We start from the raw sequence: 24151 nt of genomic DNA on the forward strand, positions 1-24151 counted from the left end.
GAAATACATCTGAGCTGTGTGTCAGACGGCGTAGTGGCACTCAGAGTCGCCCACCCTGCCTATCTCAATTCTCAGTTCTTACGTCTTTCAACTTCCTCTCTCATTGTCTCCTGGTCTTTACTTTGTAGTCTCTTTTCATGAAAACCCTTTACCATTCGCCCTTTAAAGAAGCAGTGTGTTGGATTTCGGGACATCTTCCAGCGATGTTGTACACTGCGACCGACTAACCATGCATCAAGAGTGGGTTTGTCTACGGCCAGCAAAAAATATTGCATAACTTGCGTAACATGAAGTGAGCCTTACTTAAAGCTAGCATATTATTTATTTCACAAGTTGACACACTTTCCTGAGATCGTATTGAAATGTATGAGATCTCTTGGTTTAAACACAGTGGCCCTGCCCTCAGCCCAGATGAAACACCTCTCCTGAGACCAGGCTGTGTCGAGGGGTGGAGAGATACACACACACAGAGACACAAACATTCCCCACTACCATTTCTGATGATATTAGCAGCTACTGACACCGGCATGTAGACACTGTAGTTTGCATTTCAAGAACAGAAAAGTATGTTTGGGTGCTATAATTCCTTCACAGCAGAAGTAATGAGCAGCATTTAGATGCCTCTAAACATTTTCAAATGATCACTAGCTTATTTTGAAACAATTTTCCCTTCTTTTATTCAGTTTTCTCCAGATGGGATCTGATTATACAGAAATTACAAAATGTTGCTGGGAAGAACTAATTCAACTTGCCAAAAGGTGTTCCTGTTTATGTAACTGTAGGCAACCCCCACCACCCCTCACACCTAAATTCCTCACTACATCAGAAGTAAGATATTATTAGTTGTTATATTATTAGAAGTTTATTTTCCTTCTAGAGCTTCCAGACACATTACAATTCAAGGCACAGATCCTCTTTCTTTGAGATTTATTCTCCAGAGAGCTAGTCAATAAACATCTGTCAAGAACTGTGATAAAATGTGAACTTCTGACTTTCATATTGATGAGTTTGGAGAGATAAGACATATTTTAACATCATACTTCTTATTCTCTCTGGCTATGTGTGAGTGTAAAGGTTGGTCAGGAGGTTCCTGTTCTGTGTCAGTAATTAGGTTAGGAGCAGACTTTCAAGAAAATTAAATGAAGAGTAAAATGAGGGCACATGAGGGGTAGATAGAAAAGACCATCAGGAGTCAGGAAATGGGAGAATGTACCCATGCTGGAATGATACATTAGCAACAAGCAGGAGGCGTTCCAGGAAATAACACAACAGTATTGATTCCGCGCTCTCATTTGACCTGCGTTCATTCAATAAAAAAGCAGCAAATGGCAGAATGCCTGGATGTCCGTGTGTGTGTATTTGCATCTGGAGCTTGTGTGAGTTGAGGCCTGTGTTCAACAATAGCATCAGCTGAAACTCATTTTACTTTGGCTCCTAATACAGCAGCCCCACCTTCTTTGTCAGCTTTCGTGGTCAGTTGGTCGGTTGGCAGCCTGCTGTCTGTCAGTGGCTCATCCACATGTGCCTGCCTCATTAATCACCCAAGCCAGTGACAGCCTAATAAAGCGTGGCCAATTCATGAATATTTTCTAGCAATGGTTGAGGAGTCAGGAGGGAAGGTGGAGGAGTGCCCAAAGGCATGGTGCACACCAGGATGGACATTAATCTTACGAAACAGCGCCCCTCCCCTACCCCCCACCCCGCTTCTCCACAGTATTGATGGCAGTAAGTTCAGCAGCAGCTGCAGTTCTATAACTTTTGCCAAGATTACTCTCTATGTGGCTTGGGGTCTTCTAGGAGGCCCAAAATATTGTGTTTTTCTATATTTATGGGTTTGAAAAAGTATTTACCCAGAAAAATACACGTATATGTACACTGTAAAGTGCACAGATTCACATGCATGCTGTTCTCGGACTCACAGGCACTGCGTTTCAGCGTTGCACTTTATCGAGTGAGGTTATCGGTGCAGCAGTAGGTGAGCAATAAAAATCCAACAAGTTCTGAAACGTAGCTGGAGCTGCAGTGCAGTTATTGGTTTACTAAGATCAACAAAACTTAGGCCTCATATACTTGCAGAACCTTTCCTTTTAGATATGATTTGTTGGAGCACAAACAAACATACATCACCACAACCCTGCTGGAAGGTTCAACATTGCCAACTTGTGTAACTACAACTGAAAATCACTTCCGTCTTTTCACTGTAGTTTTATAGCTGTGTCTGGATGTGGATATATGCAATTCTTTGTAAATCATGTTTTTTTTTAAATTATCTGTGGATACTCTTACTTAAATTCACAATATTTGCTATATATATATTTCTCTTTTCGTATGCTTAGTTAGATTTATTGTTTTATTGTTATGTTCTATTCCTTTTTCATGCTCTTTAAACGGCTGCAGCTGGAACGAAAGAATTTCCCTCTGGGGATCAGTAAAGTATTCTGATTCTGATTCTGAGTGGTGCAGCTCAGATCAGCGCTTCAGACAGACAATCCTCTGAAAGTCAGTACAATAACTTGCCCAAACTTTCAGATACTTTAGTCATCAGTGGAAATAGTGAATGATGCAGTTTGAAGAATTATTTTTGGTTCCTTGGGAAAAGTCACTTTTGTACTTTTGATCAAAATGTAGCTTGTAGTTATAGTAATTATGTCATGGCTTGAAATATAAAAACCAGAAACATCTATTTCTGGTGATGATGGTGCTAATTCATAGTAGGATTTTGTAAATATGTGGTATTTGAAGTCAAATTCTTGCTTGTTATTGTTATTTTTTGTCTTATTAGAAAGATTTAGTCAGCTGCATAAGTTATGACCTTTAAAAAAACATTGTTTTATCATTTATGTAGTTTGGAAATGTTAACCCGCTGACTTTGACCTTCCAGGTTTAAATCGATAAATTCAAATCAATAACTGAAATACGATTTAAAAAATAGACAAAATCTCCTGATAAAGGATATTCTTCCAAAATAAAGTTGACTAGGACACTGCTGTGTTTGCCTTTTTTCCATTTTAGGAAGGTGTTGACTCGACCAAGGTTAGTCTTTTACAATTTATGATCGGAGAGAGGCACGAGCATGGAAGGAAGACATGAAGGTTATTTTAGCCATTGGTTCATATTGCTCCGGGTTTTTTTTTTTTTTTTATGGAAGTGCTTCTATTTTTGTTCATTTGTGTCACTTTTATTTTTTCTTAAGAAGATTTGTGAGAGTGGTAAGTCATAGACCGAGCTTTTGAAGTTGTAGCTTTAGACTACACCCCGTTTAAAATCTATTGAGTTTTTTTTTTCTTTAGATTTTTTACATTTTGACTTTTAATGCTACTGAAATAAAAATGTCACAACTGCTTCCACGGTTTCAGAAGCCACACTGGTTAAAAAAAACAAAACTGATGTGTATATTTCATACAAATACACGACACTGTACTGTAGCTCTGTGTGATCACTCTCAACTGATCAAGGCCCGCTCACTTGTCAGGTTGACTTTTTAGTCTTTTGAGGCAGGAGCAGTGACTGATGTCTCCTCTCCTTTGGCTGGATAATCTGTTATCCCACACTCCGGTCTAGCAGGTCCACTTGGTGGCAATAATGCAGGTTCTGCAACAAGAGCAGTCATAGTTGTTTTATCAATATTTTAGCTACAAGAGTAACACTTGTGTTTGGGATACCAGCATCACTAGTTTCATTAGTTGTAGTATTGAAGTATTAGGCAAGAAACACTGTTTTTTGTGACACTGCTTGTGGTGCTGTTGCTTGTTTTTTCCATTCTCTTACATCATAGTGAAATCACTTCCCATTTGCACAGCAGTCTGAGCTGTACCTGAACTAGACATTTTACTAAAAAAAAACAAAGCTTTTGATGACCCTCTCCAGGAACGTAGCTCGCATACGAAGAAGCATCAGCCATTAACCTTGGTGAAAAGTGTGTAGGGACGGTTAAGTATTCAGCTTTCACAACCCTCTGCATCTGGGGCCACATTTCTATAGAAGAATCTGAAATGACTATTCGTTCTAGGTTTTTTTACTTAGATTAAATGCCGTGATGTCATGCTTTTTTTGTTTGTTTTGTGTGGGCTACAGTGACCATGGTTACCATGATTTAGCCCAATCTTCATCTATTGTAGATGTAAGGAGCAATTTGCTGTGTATTTTGTAATTATTTGTCTTGTCTTGTTTGGCTGCAACTACAGTCAGAGGGTGTTGAGTGCAGCAGCGATCTCTCACAGATGCAGAGTAACTTTTCACTATTTTCACATCACATAGAGAAAATGTTAAAGATTGCTCGGCTGGAAAGAGTGACTGGGATTTATCTTTGTCTTTTATTTGTTGCACGAATTTAAAATACTTCTGCTGCTGTTCATCTCTCGATAGCCTCCACATTGATAGACAATTATAGTCATCCATCACAGCTTGCGTGAAGAGCTTTCTCCCAAACCCAGTTCAAAAAAAGTTGAACTGTTGAACAAAATGTGAATTGAAAACATCCATCCATTCATTTTCTATACCCACTTTATCCAATTTAGGGTCGCAGGGGGCTGGTGCCGATTCCAGCTGTCATTGGGCGGTGTACACCCTGGACAGTTCATCATACGGCTACATAGAGACAAACAAGAGTACCTATATATGATTCCAGCTGCTCGACAGCACTGTGTCGTCTTTGTTGCAGTTTATGTTTCGCCATGGTCCCAATGTTTTCCGTTGGTGTTCTAGATGTTCTAGATGGGCAAGTTGCCAGTTCCATATGCACTAATGCATCCCCATACCATCAGAGATGCAGGCTTTTGGACCTAAAAAGCCGGATGGTCCGCCCCCTCTTAAGTTCGGAGGATACAATGTTCATTATTTCCCAAAACCTTTTATATCTGGATCTGTCTGATCATAGAACAGTCTCCCACTTTGCGTCGGTCCCTTTTAAACAAGCTTTGATCCAGAGAAAAAGGCATAGAGCTTTAACTTGCATTAATGGATGGCACTTTGAACTGTGTTCACAGACAATGATGTTCTGTTTTCTATATGTTCTGTATTTCTATAGTGACTGATGCTCAACATGTATTTGACTCCTAGCAAGTGTAAACTGATGTGGACACATCCTCATGCAAGTATAATGGCCTGCAATGGCGTAGGTCACATACATTGTCTATTTTTGTTGCTGCTTTTTCTCTATTCATATTGTAATTTGCAAATAAGTTCAGCCTCTGCAAGTGTTATTACAGAACTTGACCTCATAGGTCACTTCATTATCGTCAAAAGAGCAGATACCAAAAATAAATCTGTTTATACATTTTTTCATTAACTTCAGTCTTGTTTTCATTGTAAAAAAAAGAAAACTGTTTGATAGACTTCACATATAAACTGTCATGAAATGCCAACAAGTCATCTGAGGAGTGTTGTAGGAATAGCAAGCATGATTCCCAATTACAAATAGATCAGGAGTGATCAGCAGCAGTTTTTCATCAGTTGTCACAGGTATATGTCACATTAATGGTTCCACTTTTATGGTTATTTGGGTTCATGAAAACTGGACCTTACTCACAGATACATCCAGGGCTTTTACCTTGTCTTCAGCACTTTGAAGTGATAGCTATAATGGTAGCAAACACACAAAAATAGGTCTCACTTAACTGCTCAAGGCTGCATAAGTTATCATAATGTACAGCTGTCAAAATGGCTTTTGGGTATTGTTAACGCTTCATCTGTGACCAAAGGTTTCATTACATATCCTCCACCAGCACCTGTCAAGGAATTCATATGCAGCTACTGTGTTAGATTCACAGGTTAAGGTTTTTGCACCATTGATGCAAGCAGTATTTTGCATGTGGGGTGCTAAGTGTGTCTGTCTGTGTGCAGGAATCCTGTTGGTGACTGTATGTGAAAGGTAAATGAGTGGCTGGCTCAGCTGAATGCAAGCCTTCACCTTTATCTGTGTGCCTGAGTGAGAGTCAGGACCTGGTGTCATCCATGTGAATGCGGAAGTTTGGACTCGTTTAAACACTGAGTTCTTCTGTACTTGTGTATGGGAGTTTTTGTTGGACTTTGCTAGCTGTAACCCACACAAAACCATTCACAAATGTGTTTAATGATCCACAAATATTTCACTATAGAATATGTATTATTCTATTTGTTGTAGTAGAATCAGTTGTGCAAAACTACCAAAGATTTGTAAACAGGTATATCTTGCTCTGTGAACATTTTGACATTTACTGATCCACCCATATGTGTGATGCAGGTGTTGCACATTTCTGTCTTCCAGCTAGTTTGTGGATTTATGTTACATACGTGACTTCCCTACTGTTTGTTTTTGTCTGTTTGAAATGCTTGTAAAGGGAGATATACACCTTTATGGATCCATTTGTACACATGAAACAGGTTTCACATATTTGAGAGTCACTTCCTGTCACACAAATATAATGTTCACTAATGCAAGGGACAGGTACTTGCTACAGACAAGGACAGAATGTCAAAAGTAATAGGCTGTTTGTATGGGGAGGACAAAAGGCAAATGCAGCGATATTCTTAGTCTAAACAGTCTTTTTAGTCTAAACAAACTTTTTCTCCATTGTAAACACACACGCGTACCAATGAAAGCATCAGAGGAAAAGTGGTGTTCACTGTCTTGCTCAAGGTCACTTCAGAATGTGGGGATGCTGGGGATTGAACTAGCAAGGCTCGGATTGTCAGACAAGCTACAGCCACCTCACTGTGTGCCAGAAAGTTGGGACTAAGTAGTGAACTGGCCAAAAAACTCCAAGTTTAATTCATTTAAACATACATGTTTGAATGATTTATTTAAACATACACCACCAGGAATCAATTCAGTACCTGCACACACAAGATCTGGCTTGCCGTATCTTCTTTGGTTGGTCATTCCAGAGCAATGACGCCATCACAACACAGCTGCCCAGTTGCGTAATGGTTTTCAATGAGGAACCAACCGGAGAAATCCATCTATGCCTTAAAATTAATAAACAAATTAGTAGGAGCCTGGAGGCAACATTGAAGTCTAGTGGTTATATGTGTTTAAGCATAAGGGGAGGTAATTACACCAGTCTAGACAACATAATTGGTAAAAGAGATATGAATGACAGTGTCTCGGGTTTGAGGAGACAGAACAGATGGGATCTTAGAAATGTAATGTTGCTGGATGAATAAGACTGGACAATTATTTTAACATGCCAACTTAACTTGAAATCATTATACAAAGTGACCATGAGTGTTTGAACTGCAGGTGGAGAATGAACCGAGCTGTGATGAAACATGACCAAGTGTGGTATATGTGCTTATGAAATGACTGATTTGTCAGTGGTCAGCTGGAGAAAATTATTTGCCAGCCACATCTGGCCTCATTTACATATTCTTTAAGAGCAGTTAATTGGTAGGAGGACAGAAAAGGAGGGAGTAATGGAGATATGAGTAAAACCAGCCCAACACAGTGGCAGATGCCACCCAGTTTAATAAGAAGTTGAAGTAGAATTGAATGATCAAAAGTATCAACTGCACCAGTATGATACAGGAAAATTAAAACAGCTGAATTGCCACATTTGTCATATTCAAACTAAGAGCATTTTCCATCTAAAACCCAAACTGTTCTGCCTTTGAATCTTGGCCAGAAAATACATTTGGATATTTGAAAATGCTATTGTCGATAGCAGGATCTAATGGATTTTCATTTTTATTGTATAAGTTGTTGGACTATTGCAGCATGAAACTGAGGGACAACACCAGATGTTACAGGGGGATTGATTTAATCAAGTAAAACCAGAAACTAGCTGCAGGATTTCTTCAAGAGTATGGGTGGAAAGAGATCAAGACAGTAGGATATTTTATATATACCATATTTTGAGGGTTAATCACTCAATGTCTGGAAGTTTGACTTTTTTTAGATTTTTGAAGTTAAAAAAACTTAATTTCTAAACCATCCATATATACATACATATATTTTATATTTACTTATTTGAAGTCGGGTCTCAGAGGTAACAGGTTCCGAAGAGACACCAAGACATCTGTTCTCCCCAGTGACTTGAATTTCTTCCAGGCCAGAGGGGATGTATAATGCCTGCAGCGAGTTTTCGGTCTTCCGGGGTCTCCTCCCAGCTGGACACGCCACACAAAGGGAGTCAGATTTGGAGGGCTTTTATCATGGCTGCTTCAAACTCAACTGCAAACTGCTCCAGTGTAAGCTTGAGGTCATGGCTTGAAGAGGCCAACAGAACCACATCATCCACAAAAAAGAGAGATGCAACCCTGGTGGAGTCCAACACACCTGTAAACAAGCTCAACTTTGTGCAGAGAGTACAGACACAGCTCTTGCAGCCCACAAAACACAAGTAGACTGAATGGCCTACTCCTGAATTTAAAAATCAGCCAGAATCTCCTTTTGAACAACCTTGTGTAAACTCCTGGGAATTTTGCTCAGTTTGAACCCTGATAGAGGGATAAAGCACCATCCCGGTCTATCACTCCACAGACACCCTGACCTCCAAATAGCATTAAATAGGTGAGCCGCACAATATCCAGAGCTTACAGCATCTTGAGCCAAATCTCTTCCACCCCTGGCGCCCTACCACCAGGAAGCTTTTTAACAACCTCAGCACCCACTGCAGAGGTGATGAGCACCTCTTCCCTGAGTCTTCAGACTCTATCTCTTTAATGGAGGAAATTGTGGCTGAATTGGGGAGATCCTCAAAGTGCTCCTTATAACACTTGATGATATCCCCCACGAAGGCGCATCGACACAAACCAAAGTCAGAGCAACTTGCAGCCACAGGGAGCTAACCCTGTCATCCACGGAGAACTTTAAGCCAAAGGCACTCAGTTGGGAGTCTATGAGTTGCCGTGGGAGACATCAGGTTCAACCCTACCACCATGTTAAGGTAGCAACGATTTTTTATTTATCATTTGAGTGAAATTGGTTCACCGGGGCAAAGAATGAAGAACTTCTAGTTGCTGCAAAGTACCCAAGTTGAAAAAACAGAAAGATTCTGCCACTTTCCCTTTGATTCCTTTGCAGCTTGAACAGTAAAGAGAACATGGGGTTTAGTCTATGTGTTCCATGTGTATGTGCATGCTTCTTAGACAGCACTATCTGGCACAGATATAATGCATAATGTCACAAACTCAATGTGAAAAAGATATTAGCAATACGCATACATGCAGAAGGCAATCCAGGAGGGCACTGTAGCAAAGGCTATTTCAAGCCCATCATAGTGATTCTGCGTTCTACAGCAGAGGAAGCTGAACTGACAGGTTAGAGACACAGTCAGGCAAGCCAGCAGCAGCCAGAACTGATGTCTTAAGAATGCTCAAACGGAGCTGGCTAGGTACATAAAGTCAAACACACAAACACTAATTGCTGCCATATAGACAGGCCGAAAGACAGCCAGACACTGAGACAAAAATTATAGAAGCTTTTAGACCTGGTGTGGGTGACTGGGGCAGTACTGCAGCTTGTGTTAATGGGTGATGGAGAAGCTGAAGGAGTGAGCTTTATAACTTTAAATTGCCTCACCAGAATTGGTCTCGTTATGACAGATAAGTTGCTTTGCTGTCGCCTTGGCACTAAATCGCATTACATATCTGTTGACGCCAAAGTCTAGAGTGTCATTTTACTATTACCTTAAATGGAAGTGGCAAGTGAGAGCTGTGCAAATGCACATCATTTTCATCAAAGTTGTGCTCCTCCTGTACAACTCTTTTTTTTTTTTATCACTATCAGGAAATGTTACATGAATGTGATGAAAACTGCCAAATTGGTAAGGCAAGGACAGCAGTGCTTTCATGCCAGCTTGCCAGTTTGTCTCTTACAGCCCAACTTTGTACACACAAAGATACAAAAACTTTGCAGAATTTGTAGTTATTGATTGATTTTAGCCAATCTTATCCCTGGTTTTGTTTTGTGCCAGTCAGACAAAATGTCACATTGACAACTAAATGATCTACATTTATTAAAGGAATTGTTTTTTAAGCAATCATTACAAGTTTTCATTATATATTCATTAGATTTATTGCTGCTGACAGAAAAAGACTGTATCTTTCTTTACTATGGTGGTAGAAGCAGGTAGATTATGGCATCTCCAACACCAGAAGATGAGCAAACTGTAGCGGGTCCTGAAAGGTGTCCACTTGCTTATTTAGGGGAGAAAATAACAGTCTCTTCAGACCTTCATGACATGGGATGTTAGGGCAACTGGCCTGTAGTCACTGAGGGCAGATGCATGAGATGTTTTAGGTACAGGAAAAAGGCAGGATGTCTTCCACAGCAATTGAACTTTCTCCTGACTCAGGCTAAGGTTAAAGAGGTGTTGTAGAATCCCACATGGCTGTTCTGCACAGGTCTTCAGGACCCTGGGGATGACTGAGGATCTGGAACCAGAGCCTTGTTCTGGTTCAGTCACTCCTGTTGCCTCTTCACTTGACTTCTGGAGACACATAGGCAGGAGGGAGAGGCAGAGGAGGTTTCAGTGTGTCCTGATGTGGGTGGAGATGTTGACAAGGCTGAGTTAAAACCCATGGCTGAGGTAGAGGATGACGTTATGGAGATGTGACAGCGAGAATGTGGGTATAGTTAATGTGTGAGGTCTGTGTTTCTGGAGGCAGAGAAGGAGCATGCTGAGTGTTGATCCGAACTGAACCTGTTAGAATACACGTTCATTGGTTCTGACTCCCTTTACCTTAAAGCCTGCAATCTTTTTCATCCATAATGTGAGACACATGTCTCACATGATTTTGCTGGAGCTTTCTGTCTTTGACTTTTTTCTGTACACCTCTAAAGTGTTGTATTCTTTTTCAACTGCTTTTGAACAGTCCTCAATAACTCCCTGTCTCCCTTCCTGAAGGCTTTCTTCTTCATGTTCAGCAGCTTTTTCAGGATTGTTATTGGATAAGCACCTTACTATCCTTGTGGAAAAAATACTCTCCACACAGAAGTTAATGTAATCTGTCACACACTCAGTTGTGGTGCTGATATCAACTCAATGTGGTTCACAGAGTGCATTCCAGTCTGTGGATTCAAAGCAGCCCCACAGTTCATCTTCAGCCTCCTGACAAAAATCTTATATGCATTTTATAGTTCGTACTGTGACAGGTTGCTGCTTAACAATGGACGTATAGTTGGAGGTGAGGAGAACCACACTGATTTTCCTAGTGGAGGGCAAAGCACCTGTATGCATCTTTTACATTAGCATAGAATCATTCCAACTTTTTGTTTCTGTCAGATGGAACAGTTGGCAAATGGTTTAAAAGATTGGAAGTGTACCTGAGAGGGAGACTTGGTTGAAATCTTAAGAAATCGGTTAGAATACATTGGGACACTGTGCTTGCAGCCTAGCAACAACTGACATGACATCACAGAGTGTGTCAGTAGTGACTGCAGGTAATGTATAAACTACTACCAGAATAGCACAGGTGAACTCCCTTAGTAGATAATATGGACGTTACCTCACAGCTAGCAGATCAATGTCCCAGTTACGGATCCTTTCCTTCACAGTGACATGTCCAGGATGAAACCATCTGTTGTTAACAAGGACTGCAATACCTCCACGTTTGCTTTTGACACTGCTCCTGATGTCTCTGTCAGCTCATATTCCTGCTGACTCCTGCAGCCATGTCTCAGTGAAGCACATAATACTGCACTTATATAGAAGATTTTTAACAATGTCTTTGTTCTACAAAGAAGTCAGAGAAAATATTGATGTGGTCCTTATGACTGCATCACCCCAATTCTTTTTTAGTTTGAATATTTCTAAATCCCTCATAAATGATCACTTGAATGCCACATTACTGCAAAAGGTCTATTTTTTAAGTGACCTGATGTCATTGATAGATTATTTTATGAATATAAAGTCGCTGGATAGCCTAGTGAAATGGAACTATGGTTTGAAGCAAACAGAGTTGGACTTTTCTAATCATTCATATTAATTTACAAATCTAATTTTTGCTTCTGCTTCAGTGAGCACGCATTTTTAATAGCTGTTTAAACAGGTATACTGGGAAAATGGGTCATTCATGGACGGAATCACTAATTGTGCATTTTGATAATAAGAATTCTATTAATGGTGCACATGTGTGCCTCAGTGCAAAGCCAGGAGTACATTTTACATCAGAATACTATTAAAATGTGCTTTGCTTTGCCTCATTTGAGTGTTTGTGACCCACTTAACTCTTGTACAGCATGTGTACATGTACAACACATGTGATCTGTATTGGCACCAAAGTGTCAAATAGACAGCTAATGCCAATTTTTAAGGTCAAGACAATAATTAAAAATGAAGATACTTCTTACAATTTTTTCTTTTTCCTTCTAACACAGCGCACCTGACGAATTAGTTAAAATTCCTATGTGGAAAATTAGCCCATAACCTCTCAGGGTCTGCTAATATATGGATGCAAAGTGACTTGTAAAATGCTGCCGGGAGTGTTTTGATTAAGTCAGCTATGCTTTAATTAGGGCAATTCCCTCTTACCCAACTGGAGCCAAACGGTCTATTACCATGGGATAGAGTACAAAAGAAACTGCTGAGACATCCCTTTTTGTTTAATAGCTTTTAAATTATGTTATGTTTATTTTTCCTTCACAAAAAAATAATTAAAACAAATAATGTGCACTTTTTCTATTTTTGAGAAGACTTAAGTTCATGCACTATTTTACCCAAATTTAGAAACTCAATGGAAAGTGCAACAAAGTTTAAGGCAGAATACTATCATAATGCAAAGTGGTATAAAAAAAAAGAAGCTGCAGAGCAGGATCTTAAACAAGGAGGGCTGGCGTGGCTGATGGAACGATGCTCGTCAGAGAAGGCAGGATGAATATGATGAATATGAATATGAACCTGGAAGCACTGGAAAGACCTGGAAAACAAGATGAGGAAGAAGCAAAAAAAACTAGAGCAAACTAGAGGTAAAACCTGTGCTGACTGTTCAGCTACTGTTCAGTGACTGGTGAATCAGGATGAGATGATGAGATGATGAGGTGTCAGTGAGTTGGCAGATATAATCAGTGCAGTTTGAAGGAGGTGTTGAGTGAAGAGTCATGCCCTGTGACAAACAGAAAGAATGACACAAGAAACCATGTAATGCTGAAATATAAGAAAGGGAAAAAGAAGAAGAAAACAGTGGAGACAACCATAACAACCTTGACTTTGCTTTACCTTTTGGTTCCATTCAATTCTAACTCGATTTCATTTCTTGATTTCATCACGAGGCCATTTCTCTTACGTGTTTTCTCCGTGTGTCTGTGTGTTACCGGCAGGCTTGTTGAACCTGGAGCAGCTCCTCAGGCAGTTCCTGATCTCCAAGGAGACTCTGTCTGTGCGCATGCTTGATGACAGCCAGGACCCAACCCCACTCCTCAAAGAGATTCGAGATGACAAGACTGCCACTATCATAGTTGATGCCAATGCCACCATGTCACATATCATCTTAGAGCGGGTTAGTATGCTTCTCATTCCACGTTTCTATGAAAGGAAATTTAAATTGTTTTTTTAATTCTGGAAGAAGAAGCTGGAAGGCCTCTTTTTTTAACCTATAAAAGTTATATTTTACGCATGACTCAACAAGTAATAACTGTATTTTAATATACAGAAATCCATACGTCACCCTGAATCACAAGGCGGGTGATTAGTAATCATGAGCTGTACCACAGCTTTTAAAAGACAGAGTTGCATAATTTAGTCACATTGTTCAAAATAGAAAATAGAAGCCAAATTAAAAAACTTTTACACAAAATCTTTGCATGTGGATGATGTAATTAAATCAAGTTGTATAAATGAAAGAGTCTATTTGTCTGCTTTTTAATGTTGTGCATGTAAATGTTTAAAACAAGCTCTGAAGTAAGACAAGACATCCATTTTGTCTTATATGAATACACATTTTCTTTTCTAAATGTTCATTTTTACATAAAAATGTTAATGGAGTTTACAAAGCCGTACAATTCACCCAGCTTTCGACCAGTATTAGTGAGCACTCTGTCAGTATCTTGTCTAAGACTTGCTAATAGCACATAATTAATGTCTCTGAAATATATTAAGACCTTGAACTCTTTGACTTCAGCATAAAGCAGATGCCTCCTGTGAGTGAACATTTTTGTTTGTAAGAAGCCTTGATAGCACCTTACCTCTTAGTTAATAAAACAGTCACTATAGTTTCTTGAAGACAATGGATAGATGGCCAGATCGAAGGTAACAATAACTGAACACAGTGGTTTCAACCACATACACTATGTTAGTCAATAGTTTTTACTTGCAGTTACGTTTTCAGGCTGCTTTAGTGGTCATCCAGTCTCCGTAGCAACCCTGGCAATCCCGGGCCACATAGCAGCAGGAGTCCACACTGGGACGTCTTCTGTGTTTTTCTGCTACCCTTCTTCCTCCATCTGTCTCCTCAGCTTCAATATGGAGTTTCTATGTGTTCTCTTCATCCTCTGCTCAATTTTCACTTTATTTCACCATGTTGTCTCAATATCCATATTCTATCACGTAAAGCTTAGTCCTCTTTATATATGCTGTCTTTATAAGATCTTTTTAAGAGACATACATTTTCTAAGATTTTATAAGAGTCATGAGATATTGGAAAGTTAGCAGTAACAGTGCATAGTTACCAAACGTATCAAAGCTGTGTCTGCATACAGTACTTGCCAGTCTCATATGATAATAATAGTGCCTGTCTAAAGGTACATAATCGTCCTTTGTCTGACTAAACATTTCTCCTTATTTGCCTGTTTACATCTTACATCAAACCCTGTTCAGACAAAGGTCTCAGTCTCTGAGGTTTTAGCATTCAGAGGGCTTTAGGTCAGCAGTGTTTAGCAATGTGAATGTAATCTCATTCAGTCAGGCTGTCACTGTTGTGCACAGCTGTACAGAACCAGAATGGGATAGATGGTGAGCCAGTAGTGCAAACCGAGTGCACTCTGACCAAATGCTGTGGTTGAGCAAGGAGATCAAAAGTGAGAAAGACAGGGAAGCCTGCTTTGAGAGCAGTGAAAGGAGGCTCAAAGGATTTTACATTTTACTTGCTTTGGTTGTATTATGCTCTCTCTATGAAATATGGATCCAAAGTGCTTAATGGTATACTTTTTATCTCTAATTTGTGCAGTTGCACAGGTTTTGAAACACTATTTTCAGTATTATGTGTAACAACAAAATGTTTACAGCCTTATGCCCCCTTATGCCCCCACCCTTTAGCATATAGTAGTCGTAAAGTAACAATATGTCAAATGTATAGGAGGAGGAAGCTTTATAAGGTCATCTGGAGACGTCATTTTGGCTTCAGTAAGGAAATATATGTTCAGATGTGTTGCTATAATAATTAGCTCCTTCACATTTCTCAGTGGTTTATTATTCATGCTACTATAAAACACTTGACCACTGACTATACATAGGAGAGTCGCATACTCTGATGCTCACATACATTCAGAGATGACAGCTAGCTATCTATCATTGTACCCTCTTTCTCTGAATGATTCACAACCATAGAATAATGTTTGTGTAAAAGCTGTTAATCATGGACATATTATTGCAACCAGGTGTTGAAAAAAAAAGGCTTTAATATTTAAAAGTGACATGACGTTTGATTTATGGACATGAAGACCTAAGGAATGCTGAAGAAAACTATGTTTCCTGACCCTGATCAGACAATGTGTGCATCCATCCTGTGTGACCAGATCACAACACCAAGTATGTACTGACCCTACATGCATCCTCAGTATCCACTTATGACTGCAACTCAGTTACCTGCAAATAAACAAAGAGCCAAAGTCAGGCAGTCAGCTGAGCAACAAATTGGTCCTTAGCATATCGACTGATGTTTCTATAACATCATGAATACAGTGACCAGATCAGACCTGTATCATCATTTTGTTAACACGTTATAGAGTGACAGATATAGAGTACTTCTACTTTTCAAGGATTGCAGTGGGTGTACATACAACATTCAGTTTGAAAGCTGAGATTCTTGTGATTTGATTGAGTTAAAGTTTGTTATGATATGGTGACCACAGTGGGTATAGTCAGCGCTGACAACAAACTTTACAATATTAAGCTAACTCACCTGTATAGCATCCTGGTTAATCAATGATCTAAAAACTATTTTTCCTTTTTTTTTTTTCATTCACAAGAGTCCTTATAATCCAGTACAGCTAAACGTTGAACCCCAAAACATTGTTTCTTCAATATGTTCCCATAAATTGCTCTTGAATAATTTCAAATTAGCAATAATTTAGATTTTACAAAATGTAGAAAGCAGTATCAAACAGCAGATGAGAAGGTAACATTGGAATGTTAACTCTGTTGCTTGCATGGAGTCATGTGAGGTCCCAGAATATGTTTTCTCAACAGATTCTGCTCCTAAAGCTGAGCAAATGTATATAAATGTGTTCTGCATTACCTCCAAATGTGGCCTTAGTGATCACATCTGAATGCTTCCTCAATCCATCCTGAGTGTGTGTATTTAGAGCTGTGCACTTGTGATTGTATCAGCATCCAGCTCTATAATACAAGAGCCAATGACCTAATGAATTTCTCTCGTGATAATGTCTTTAATGAAATGAAAAGTTCACCCTGTCCTTTACAACTGCTTCTGACTGACTTTGATTTAATCAGTTGTATGACAGTGTTGAGCAGCATACCAATGGACCTGAGAAATTAATTGCTCCATCAAGAGCCTTCATCAGATGAGAATGAATCTGCTTTTATCAAGATGTGGATTTGATATGTGGGCTCAGAGCGGAGTTTGACTTAAACTGACTCAGAGACATCTCAACTTTTCTACCGTTTCGTTGCTCTGTACTTTCTGTTTTGTTCTACCCCATCTCTTCGCGTTACTTTGACCTCTTACTTAAAATCTTTATCTTTCCCCTTTTTACCCTCTTGTTTCCCTATAGGCATCAGAGCTGGGAATGCTGTCAGTCTACTACACTTACATCTTCACCTCTCTGGTAAGGAAATTCAAGATGGTGTGGGCAATTAGAACACAAATTTCATACCTACAGGAGCACATCACCACACTAATGCCACACTCATGTACTGTATTACGATAGAAAACTTTAATCGGCGCTCCTCACTTGAATGAATGATTGAATGGAATAATTATTACATAGATTTGTTATATTATGGTTATATTATGGTCAATTTTCTCCTCCATTTTGTTAGACTGCAAATTGGAGTGTAGCAGCCGTAGTGGTTCCAGTCATTCAAGCGGACCTCTGGACCAAACAAATACATGATGATTATTATAGTTACTACAATTACCGCTGCTGGTACAATCTCAGCAGCCATTTATGTGATAATGATGTAGAATGTAGAAAGTTTTCTTTTCCTTCCTTCCTTACATCCTTCTTTTGTTGTTGGTGACGCTGGCTTTTTGGTCGGGTTGTATTTTTCACCTGCAAGCTAAATGCATATAAAAGTCATGTATAAAACTTGATGCTTGTTAGTTTTTAAGCCATTTAACATTTTTAAATTTTGCTCCAAGAATCATCAGATTTTGACTCAAGTCCCAGAGGTGAATTCTGAAAATGTTCATCAGTCCATCAGATGAAACAAATATATTATAGCTAGTCTGTTTTTTAGATAAAATATATGTAATATTACAAATTCAATCATTGGCTCGCAATATCTGATGAGACCCTCCCATGCAGCAGCAACATGATTAGGTCTGTTTAGACGAACTTTACCCAAAAGATTTTTTACATATCTGTTTCAAACAGTTTGCTTTCACGGACATTTGAAAACATTAAGTTTTTACTTAATAAATAGTTCTGTGACAGAACAATGTGCTTAAGTTGTGTGCTGAGGGACATCGTCTTGCTGTATGACCCACTTTCTATTGAGGTTCAGATTACAGCAGGCTGTCCTGACAGTCGTGTAGAATTCACTTCAGTTCATATAAAGTAAATCAGTTACACTGTAATATAAATAAACAGAGTGACTCAAAGACTGCCATATTTCTTTTAATTGATACTTCAGAATTAATTTCTCCATCAACGATTGCAAGCTCTCTTGGCAAAGATGCAGCAAAGCGAGCGCAGACCATGACACTACGACCATCATGTTTCACAATTTGGATAAGGTTCTGATGCTGGAATGCAGGGATTTTCTATCTCTGAGCTCTGAGCATATCTCTCATTTAAACTAAAAAAGTTCTGCTTTGGTCTCATCTGTCCACAAAACATTGTCATCCATAGAGCAGTGTTCTTTTTATAGGGCAACGGCTTTCCCCTTGTTGTGTTTTTGGTTACATTTATGTGCAAATCAAAGTTCTACAAGACTTCTGTAGTTATTCACTATAGACTACATTACATGGTGTTTGTATTTAGCTTTTTAATCAATGTCTTGCAACTTAATTTTTTTACAGAAATATGTATTGATTTTTCTTCCGTTTCTTCTTCACACAAAGTGTTTGGTATTGAGTTCATTGCATTGAATTACACTCTGAAGAGTGTCCAGTCGGTTTAATGTGATTGTGCGATATGCTTCATGCTTTGAAAATTTTCTCTAAAAAGATGACTGACGCAAATGAAGAAAGAACTAAAGAGTCAGCTTAAGGAAATGCTTCTTTATTTGAAGACGGTTTTGAAGCAGTAGCAGAGCAACAGCTACTGTAAGTCTTTATAACTTAAATATTCAACAGTCATTTCTTAAATACTTTATCACCTCTCTCTCTCTCTCTCTCTCTATATATATATATATATATATATATATAAAATAGTTTCCTCTGCAGGTTGTGTTACTAACTGTTTTATATACTCTAATGTGAAAACATGAGGACTGAGGACAGACAAGCTGAAGATCTCTTTTAAAAGTCTCTCTAAAATGTCTGTGCATATTTGTTGAAAAGCGACGGACCTGAGATCGAATATGGGCACCGTCTTTTTGTCACATGGAAGCTAGAGTTATTGTAAGATCGTAATGCCGGCAGCTTGGAGAAAATTTGATGCTACGGTAAACTTAGCAGATAGCTGCTCCCTAATGGAAATTAATGAGGTTCAAAACACTTTGCTCTAATAGCGCTGTAGAGAGGATTCATATCAAGCTAATTTATGACTCATTAAGAGTGGGCTGCTGCCATCTTCATGTTTTCCTACACAGTCCTTGACACAGCAGTCACTACTGTTGTTATAGCTCTCTTTTCTCTTTTTCTTTAACCTGTTTGTTTGTCCTTTGTTCCCAGATTTAAATAAACTCACTTTGTTCTGCTGAAGGGCTGAACAAGCCACACAGATTCACGGTAGATGATGACCACGCGTTTTTTTTCTTTGTTGATGATATTTTCTTTACATCTAGCTGATGCCTAGTGAAGGCGTCTTTATGGGTTTAGCTAACACCATCAAATGGTCATATAGCGTCCTCATGACTGTAACATAATGTTGAAGCAGTAAGTAGGGGGAAAAAAACACCTTTGTCGTCTGACTTGTTGCAATCAGTGATTCATCCTTTATATTGTGTTTTAAATGGCTTTGGCTCTTACATAAGATAAGATGATATGACATTGTTTCATTGTGTTCTTTCATAGCCCAGTTTATTGTTCCTCCCATTTTCTAACCACATTGATAGTACATCTCTGATAACAGCAACAGCACAATGAATACTTTGGTTGCTTTTTCATCTTTTCATAAAAATACACTGCAATTTCATGAGCCTTTTCTTGTCCAATATCACAAAAACATGGATCATTTGTTCAAGTAGCTTAAAACACTAAACGCATTCAGTGCCAAAGGTGATGTTCTCATTGCTCAAAGAAGAGTAACAGTGTGTATGTTACAGTGCTGGGTGGACATGCAAAGTTTGATTTTCACAGACTGGTGTTTACGCGAGACTTTGGCACACATTCTGGCCACAAATTGGATTTCCTCAAACACCAAACATAGCATAACTTCATTTACGTAGTTCAATTGAATAGCAGCCACCTTTCTACAACCTTCCCAAAGTGGATTAACTACCTTAACCATGAGTGAGTACCTACTAAACCCCACCAAGACTGCAGTCTTGCATCACCTGGAAATTTATTTATCATTCATGCGGCAGGTATTCAGCTTAGATAAACGGCAGCTATATCACCTAAAACTCTGGCATTTTTGAAAGGAGGCATATATTTTGGGAAATTTATAAAAAGTAGGCCTCTTAAATTTCAACTTAAACTTAGTTCCTCTCGAGCAGGGTTTAGCTTGAAGGCCAAAGCTGAATGGGAACCTCTGATTTATTTCCCAAAGGGAAGAACACTTAGTACCGTACACCACTGCATTCATTGGCTCAGCCAATTTGCAATGCCCACGTGCGGAAGAAGAGGGAGCAATACAGGACACAACAACATCCAATGCAAGAACATCGGTGAAAGATGAGGTCATTCATGACAAGATAGTTGGTGTTTATTGTAAAAAGTCTTCAGTTTCAATCTAAAACAATCAAATGTTGCCTATCAGATGCATTAAAGGGACAATTGGGAAGAAAGTATACAACAAAAGGGCTATTGTAAAAGGTTTTTGCACACAGATATGCAAACTCACTCACACACAAAGATCACCATCCAATATCATCCATTTTGCTTCCACTAAGCTTTTGGCTCAAGAGTCAGTTAGTCTGAGGAGACCTCGACGAATAGTGTGCACTAATATCAGTTTGACAAATTAGCTGCACACTTTTTATATAAAGACAACCTTTTTCAACTGGTTATTCAGAGCAGTAATCACTTTTAAGATTATACATCAGATGAACTGATGCAGATGAACAATAGATCACGTTTTCTTGTTCTTGTACAGTAGGAAGCTTTCATCATCTTTTGTTTTATCATTCTGTTTGTGGACACTTCTTCACACTTCAGTCGGCGTACTTTGTGAACATCTTTCAGTGATTTATTTATCAGTGTTAGAAAAATTATTTTCCTCTCTTTCTTCTCTGTTCATGATTAAAACCTTTCTCAAACAATCACAGCATTTCATGCATTATAATTTGCTTTCAGATCTTCTAATGATATTGATTTAAAAAACATTTTTTGCTCCAGTTTAAGTGTGTGTGGGCCAGAGGTTTCACCGCCAGATGGCACCTAATTAAACTTTTGTAGGACTGAAAGCTCAGTTTTGAGTTTCAGATTAGCTTCTAACCTTTAAACTGTGTTGTATGAGAACATTTACTGCAAAGTGTGATCAAAAGTACATTTAATCCATCTCAACAGCTGTCAAGAGCTGTTACCTGTGGTTCTAATTACACGATGGGAAAGGTGAGAGTTGCCCAGAGGTTTTACAAGTTTGTGATAAATTAAGGAAAAATAGAAACTAGGGTCAGTGATGATTTAAGATCCACTTCTGTAAGTGTATGTGGAATTGTGGCCGCTCATTACACAAGTTTGTACAAAGATCCTTTGGAGAGTTCGGGAACTATGATTAAAAACGCTTACAATGTCAAATGCTTTACCAGAAGAAAAAAAAAAGCTAGTTATTTCAGGTTACAGCTGCAGTAAACTGGCTAATGGAGATACACTGAGCGTCCAGCCTTTTTCAGAGAGTTCAGCCAGGAGCTCAACGTATCATGTTTGTTCCCATTCTCAGATCAAATTTAGGTGGGGAGTTGAAGAAATGAAAGTCTAAAAGTATTGACTGAGGTGTCCTCTAAATGTGGGAAGTGCAGGTATTTCCATATATCCCGCCAGGGCTATGATCACATGTCGTTCTCACTAAAGAGTAGAAGTTCCTCTGATTACAAAAACGGTTAAAAAAAAAAAAGATGAAATTATAAAAAAAAAAAACTAATAGAAATGTCTCTGCTCCAAAAACCCAAAGGATGTAACGAAGAACAGAGTTTCCATCCAAAGACACAAACAAATCTCCTGTGATATGCGTGCATAATACAGGATTCAAATAGTTTAGATAATATGTACAATGTACAATTGAATAGAATCCATTGAACGTTCTGAAGTCATTTTAGAAAAATGTAAGCCATAATTGGTAATAATCAATCATTCCGACTCACAAAAATGAACATTTAATGTTTGGATTTCTGAAGAGAAACATGAAAGACTTATTCTGCATGTATTTGGATTAGTTAATATGATGGATGGCTGTGTACTCTATTATAACTGGTAATTGAATAAACTCCTGTTCTGAATGCTGAATGTTGCCAAACAATTTGTTAAGGATTGTAAACAATAATTACTCTTCATTTTTCTTCTTTTCTGCATCTTGCTTTCGCTGCCATATACATCTTTGCATTCTGCGCCTTGCATCTGTCTGTTTTGTCCAACCATCTCTTGCTTTTGTCTTCCTCCTCTGCTGACACTTCATTTGTATGTGGTCCTGACATCCTTGACTAACGATCTGCCAGACTGCTCCCTTGCCTAATCTGTTTCCCCTGAATCATCATCTCAAGACGCTCATCAGCATCTTCACGTGGCTACCCATTGAGTCAGGGCTTTTGTCATGCCCACTTACAGATTTGACTGCTTTAGCCTTTATTTTGGATTTTGTTAGTTTACTCTGTGTTATTTGTTTGCTGGGAAAAATTGGGGAAGAGGAGGTGGTACAGATGCCCCATTTTTCACACCATCGTCATCAAGCAGAATTATTTTTTCTGTTCTTGTGAATGTACCTAATCAAATGTTTCAATCTATGTAATATACAATCCTCTATTTACACTTTTACTAGTGAATATTAGTTGTGAAATTATTACAGTTACCATGGTGAAGATGAATGTTACAGAATGACCTGTCACTGACCATCATGAGATAGAGTAATGAACCTCAGAGGATGCTACAGAGAGAAGTTCACAAGTTTTTGTAACTTTTCACTTTAAAGTAGTAACCCATTAACTCAGCTCTATGAGACACTGGTCCTGAATAATTAAATGCTTTATCTAAACCCACAAATTCCTTTTAGCTAATGGTACTGATCAGAGTTAGACACGCAGGTTATGAGGTGGAAAAGGGACATCCAGGCATCGCTCAGATGTATCAAACGTTGTTTCCCTTTTTACGTGAAAAACTCTCACCTCCAATTTATTTCCTGTTCAATCCATTAAGTCCACTTAATCTCAGCTTTTAATATCTTTGGCTGCTAATGTAGGATCTAAAAGAAATCTCTTTGGGTCGAAAGGAGCTGGGAGAATAAAACAAGAACATGATGCAAAGAAAAGCTGGGAAATTGAAGAGCTCGAGTGGCTTTTACAGCTTCTCCTTGGAAAAGAAAACTTTGTTTCTGAGAGTTCAAGTAGTTGACTTCATCACACACTCCTCACACACCCTTTAGCATGGATGCGTGCACATAAACAAACAACATAAAAAAGGATTGCATGCACGCAGGCATTAATATTAGACGACAAACACACACACACCACAGTGACTCTCCGCTTCATGGCTTCCATCTAAGTGATTTGTATCCAAGCCTCTCTGCTGGATTGAATAAATCACATCAGGTTGGGAGTGACTCATTGGATGTTGACGGGATGCCTAATGTCATTTGAAGGTTAGATGAGCATGGGATCGGGCTTGGCAGCGCCCCGTGTGACACGCTTTCACTTTGTGATGTCATTTTGAGTCTTGATGTGAGCATGAAAGCTCACTTTCTCAATCACATGCACTCAAATCCACATAAAACAATCAAAAACAAGCTTTGACACAGCACCGGCTCACATATTATTCCTCTCTGCAAAGCAGGGGCCATTACTTCACACTCCACCCCTACATACCCGTCCGCCTGTTTGTTTTGTTCTTCATGTTCCATTTCCCCTCCACACACCCGTGATCTCTCTTGTCATTGCAGCTGTTGTCATGCATCCGTCCCTGAAAATCTGCCAACACTTCCTGACTGTCTCACACACACACACACGAATGATAAAACTCAAATAAATAAACTCATGAGCATGCTCCCCCACCCAGCACCCCATCCCTCATGCATACATACAAGTATGTAACATCTCCGCCTGCTTATCAACCCGCCTGTCTGTCTGCCTCCCGGAAATAAGCTGTGCAGTGTTTGTCTTTTGCCGTTGCTGTCATAAGCCAAAAACAGTGATACTGAAACAGGCTTGGATCCAGGAGAATGAAGTCCTCACAAGCATCAATTTAAACTCATTTGCCTTCCTTTCTCAATTAATATTAGTTTAAAAGTGGATTTGGGAGGTTTTTATAAAAGGGTGTTGCAGGTTTTATTTCTGAAGCATGGCCAACGACATTATTCATG

General features: G+C 38.9%; 1 protein-coding gene across 1 annotated transcript in view; it reads left to right on the plus strand.

Moving 5' to 3' along the window:
* Positions 1 to 24151, plus strand: part of grik4 (glutamate receptor, ionotropic, kainate 4) — a 216195-nt gene that overhangs the window by 125793 nt on the left and 66251 nt on the right. Inside the window, exons 6-7 of the mRNA XM_072392488.1 lie at positions 13238 to 13416; positions 16868 to 16921. Coding sequence (XP_072248589.1) covers positions 13238 to 13416; positions 16868 to 16921 — 233 coding nt within the window. The remainder of the gene's footprint in view (positions 1 to 13237; positions 13417 to 16867; positions 16922 to 24151) is intronic.

This window comes from Leuresthes tenuis, unplaced genomic scaffold (genome assembly GCF_036924035.1).
Source record: "Leuresthes tenuis unplaced genomic scaffold, fLeuTen1.0.hap1 SCAF_9, whole genome shotgun sequence".
In the NCBI taxonomy this organism is placed as follows: Eukaryota; Metazoa; Chordata; class Actinopteri; order Atheriniformes; family Atherinopsidae; genus Leuresthes; species Leuresthes tenuis.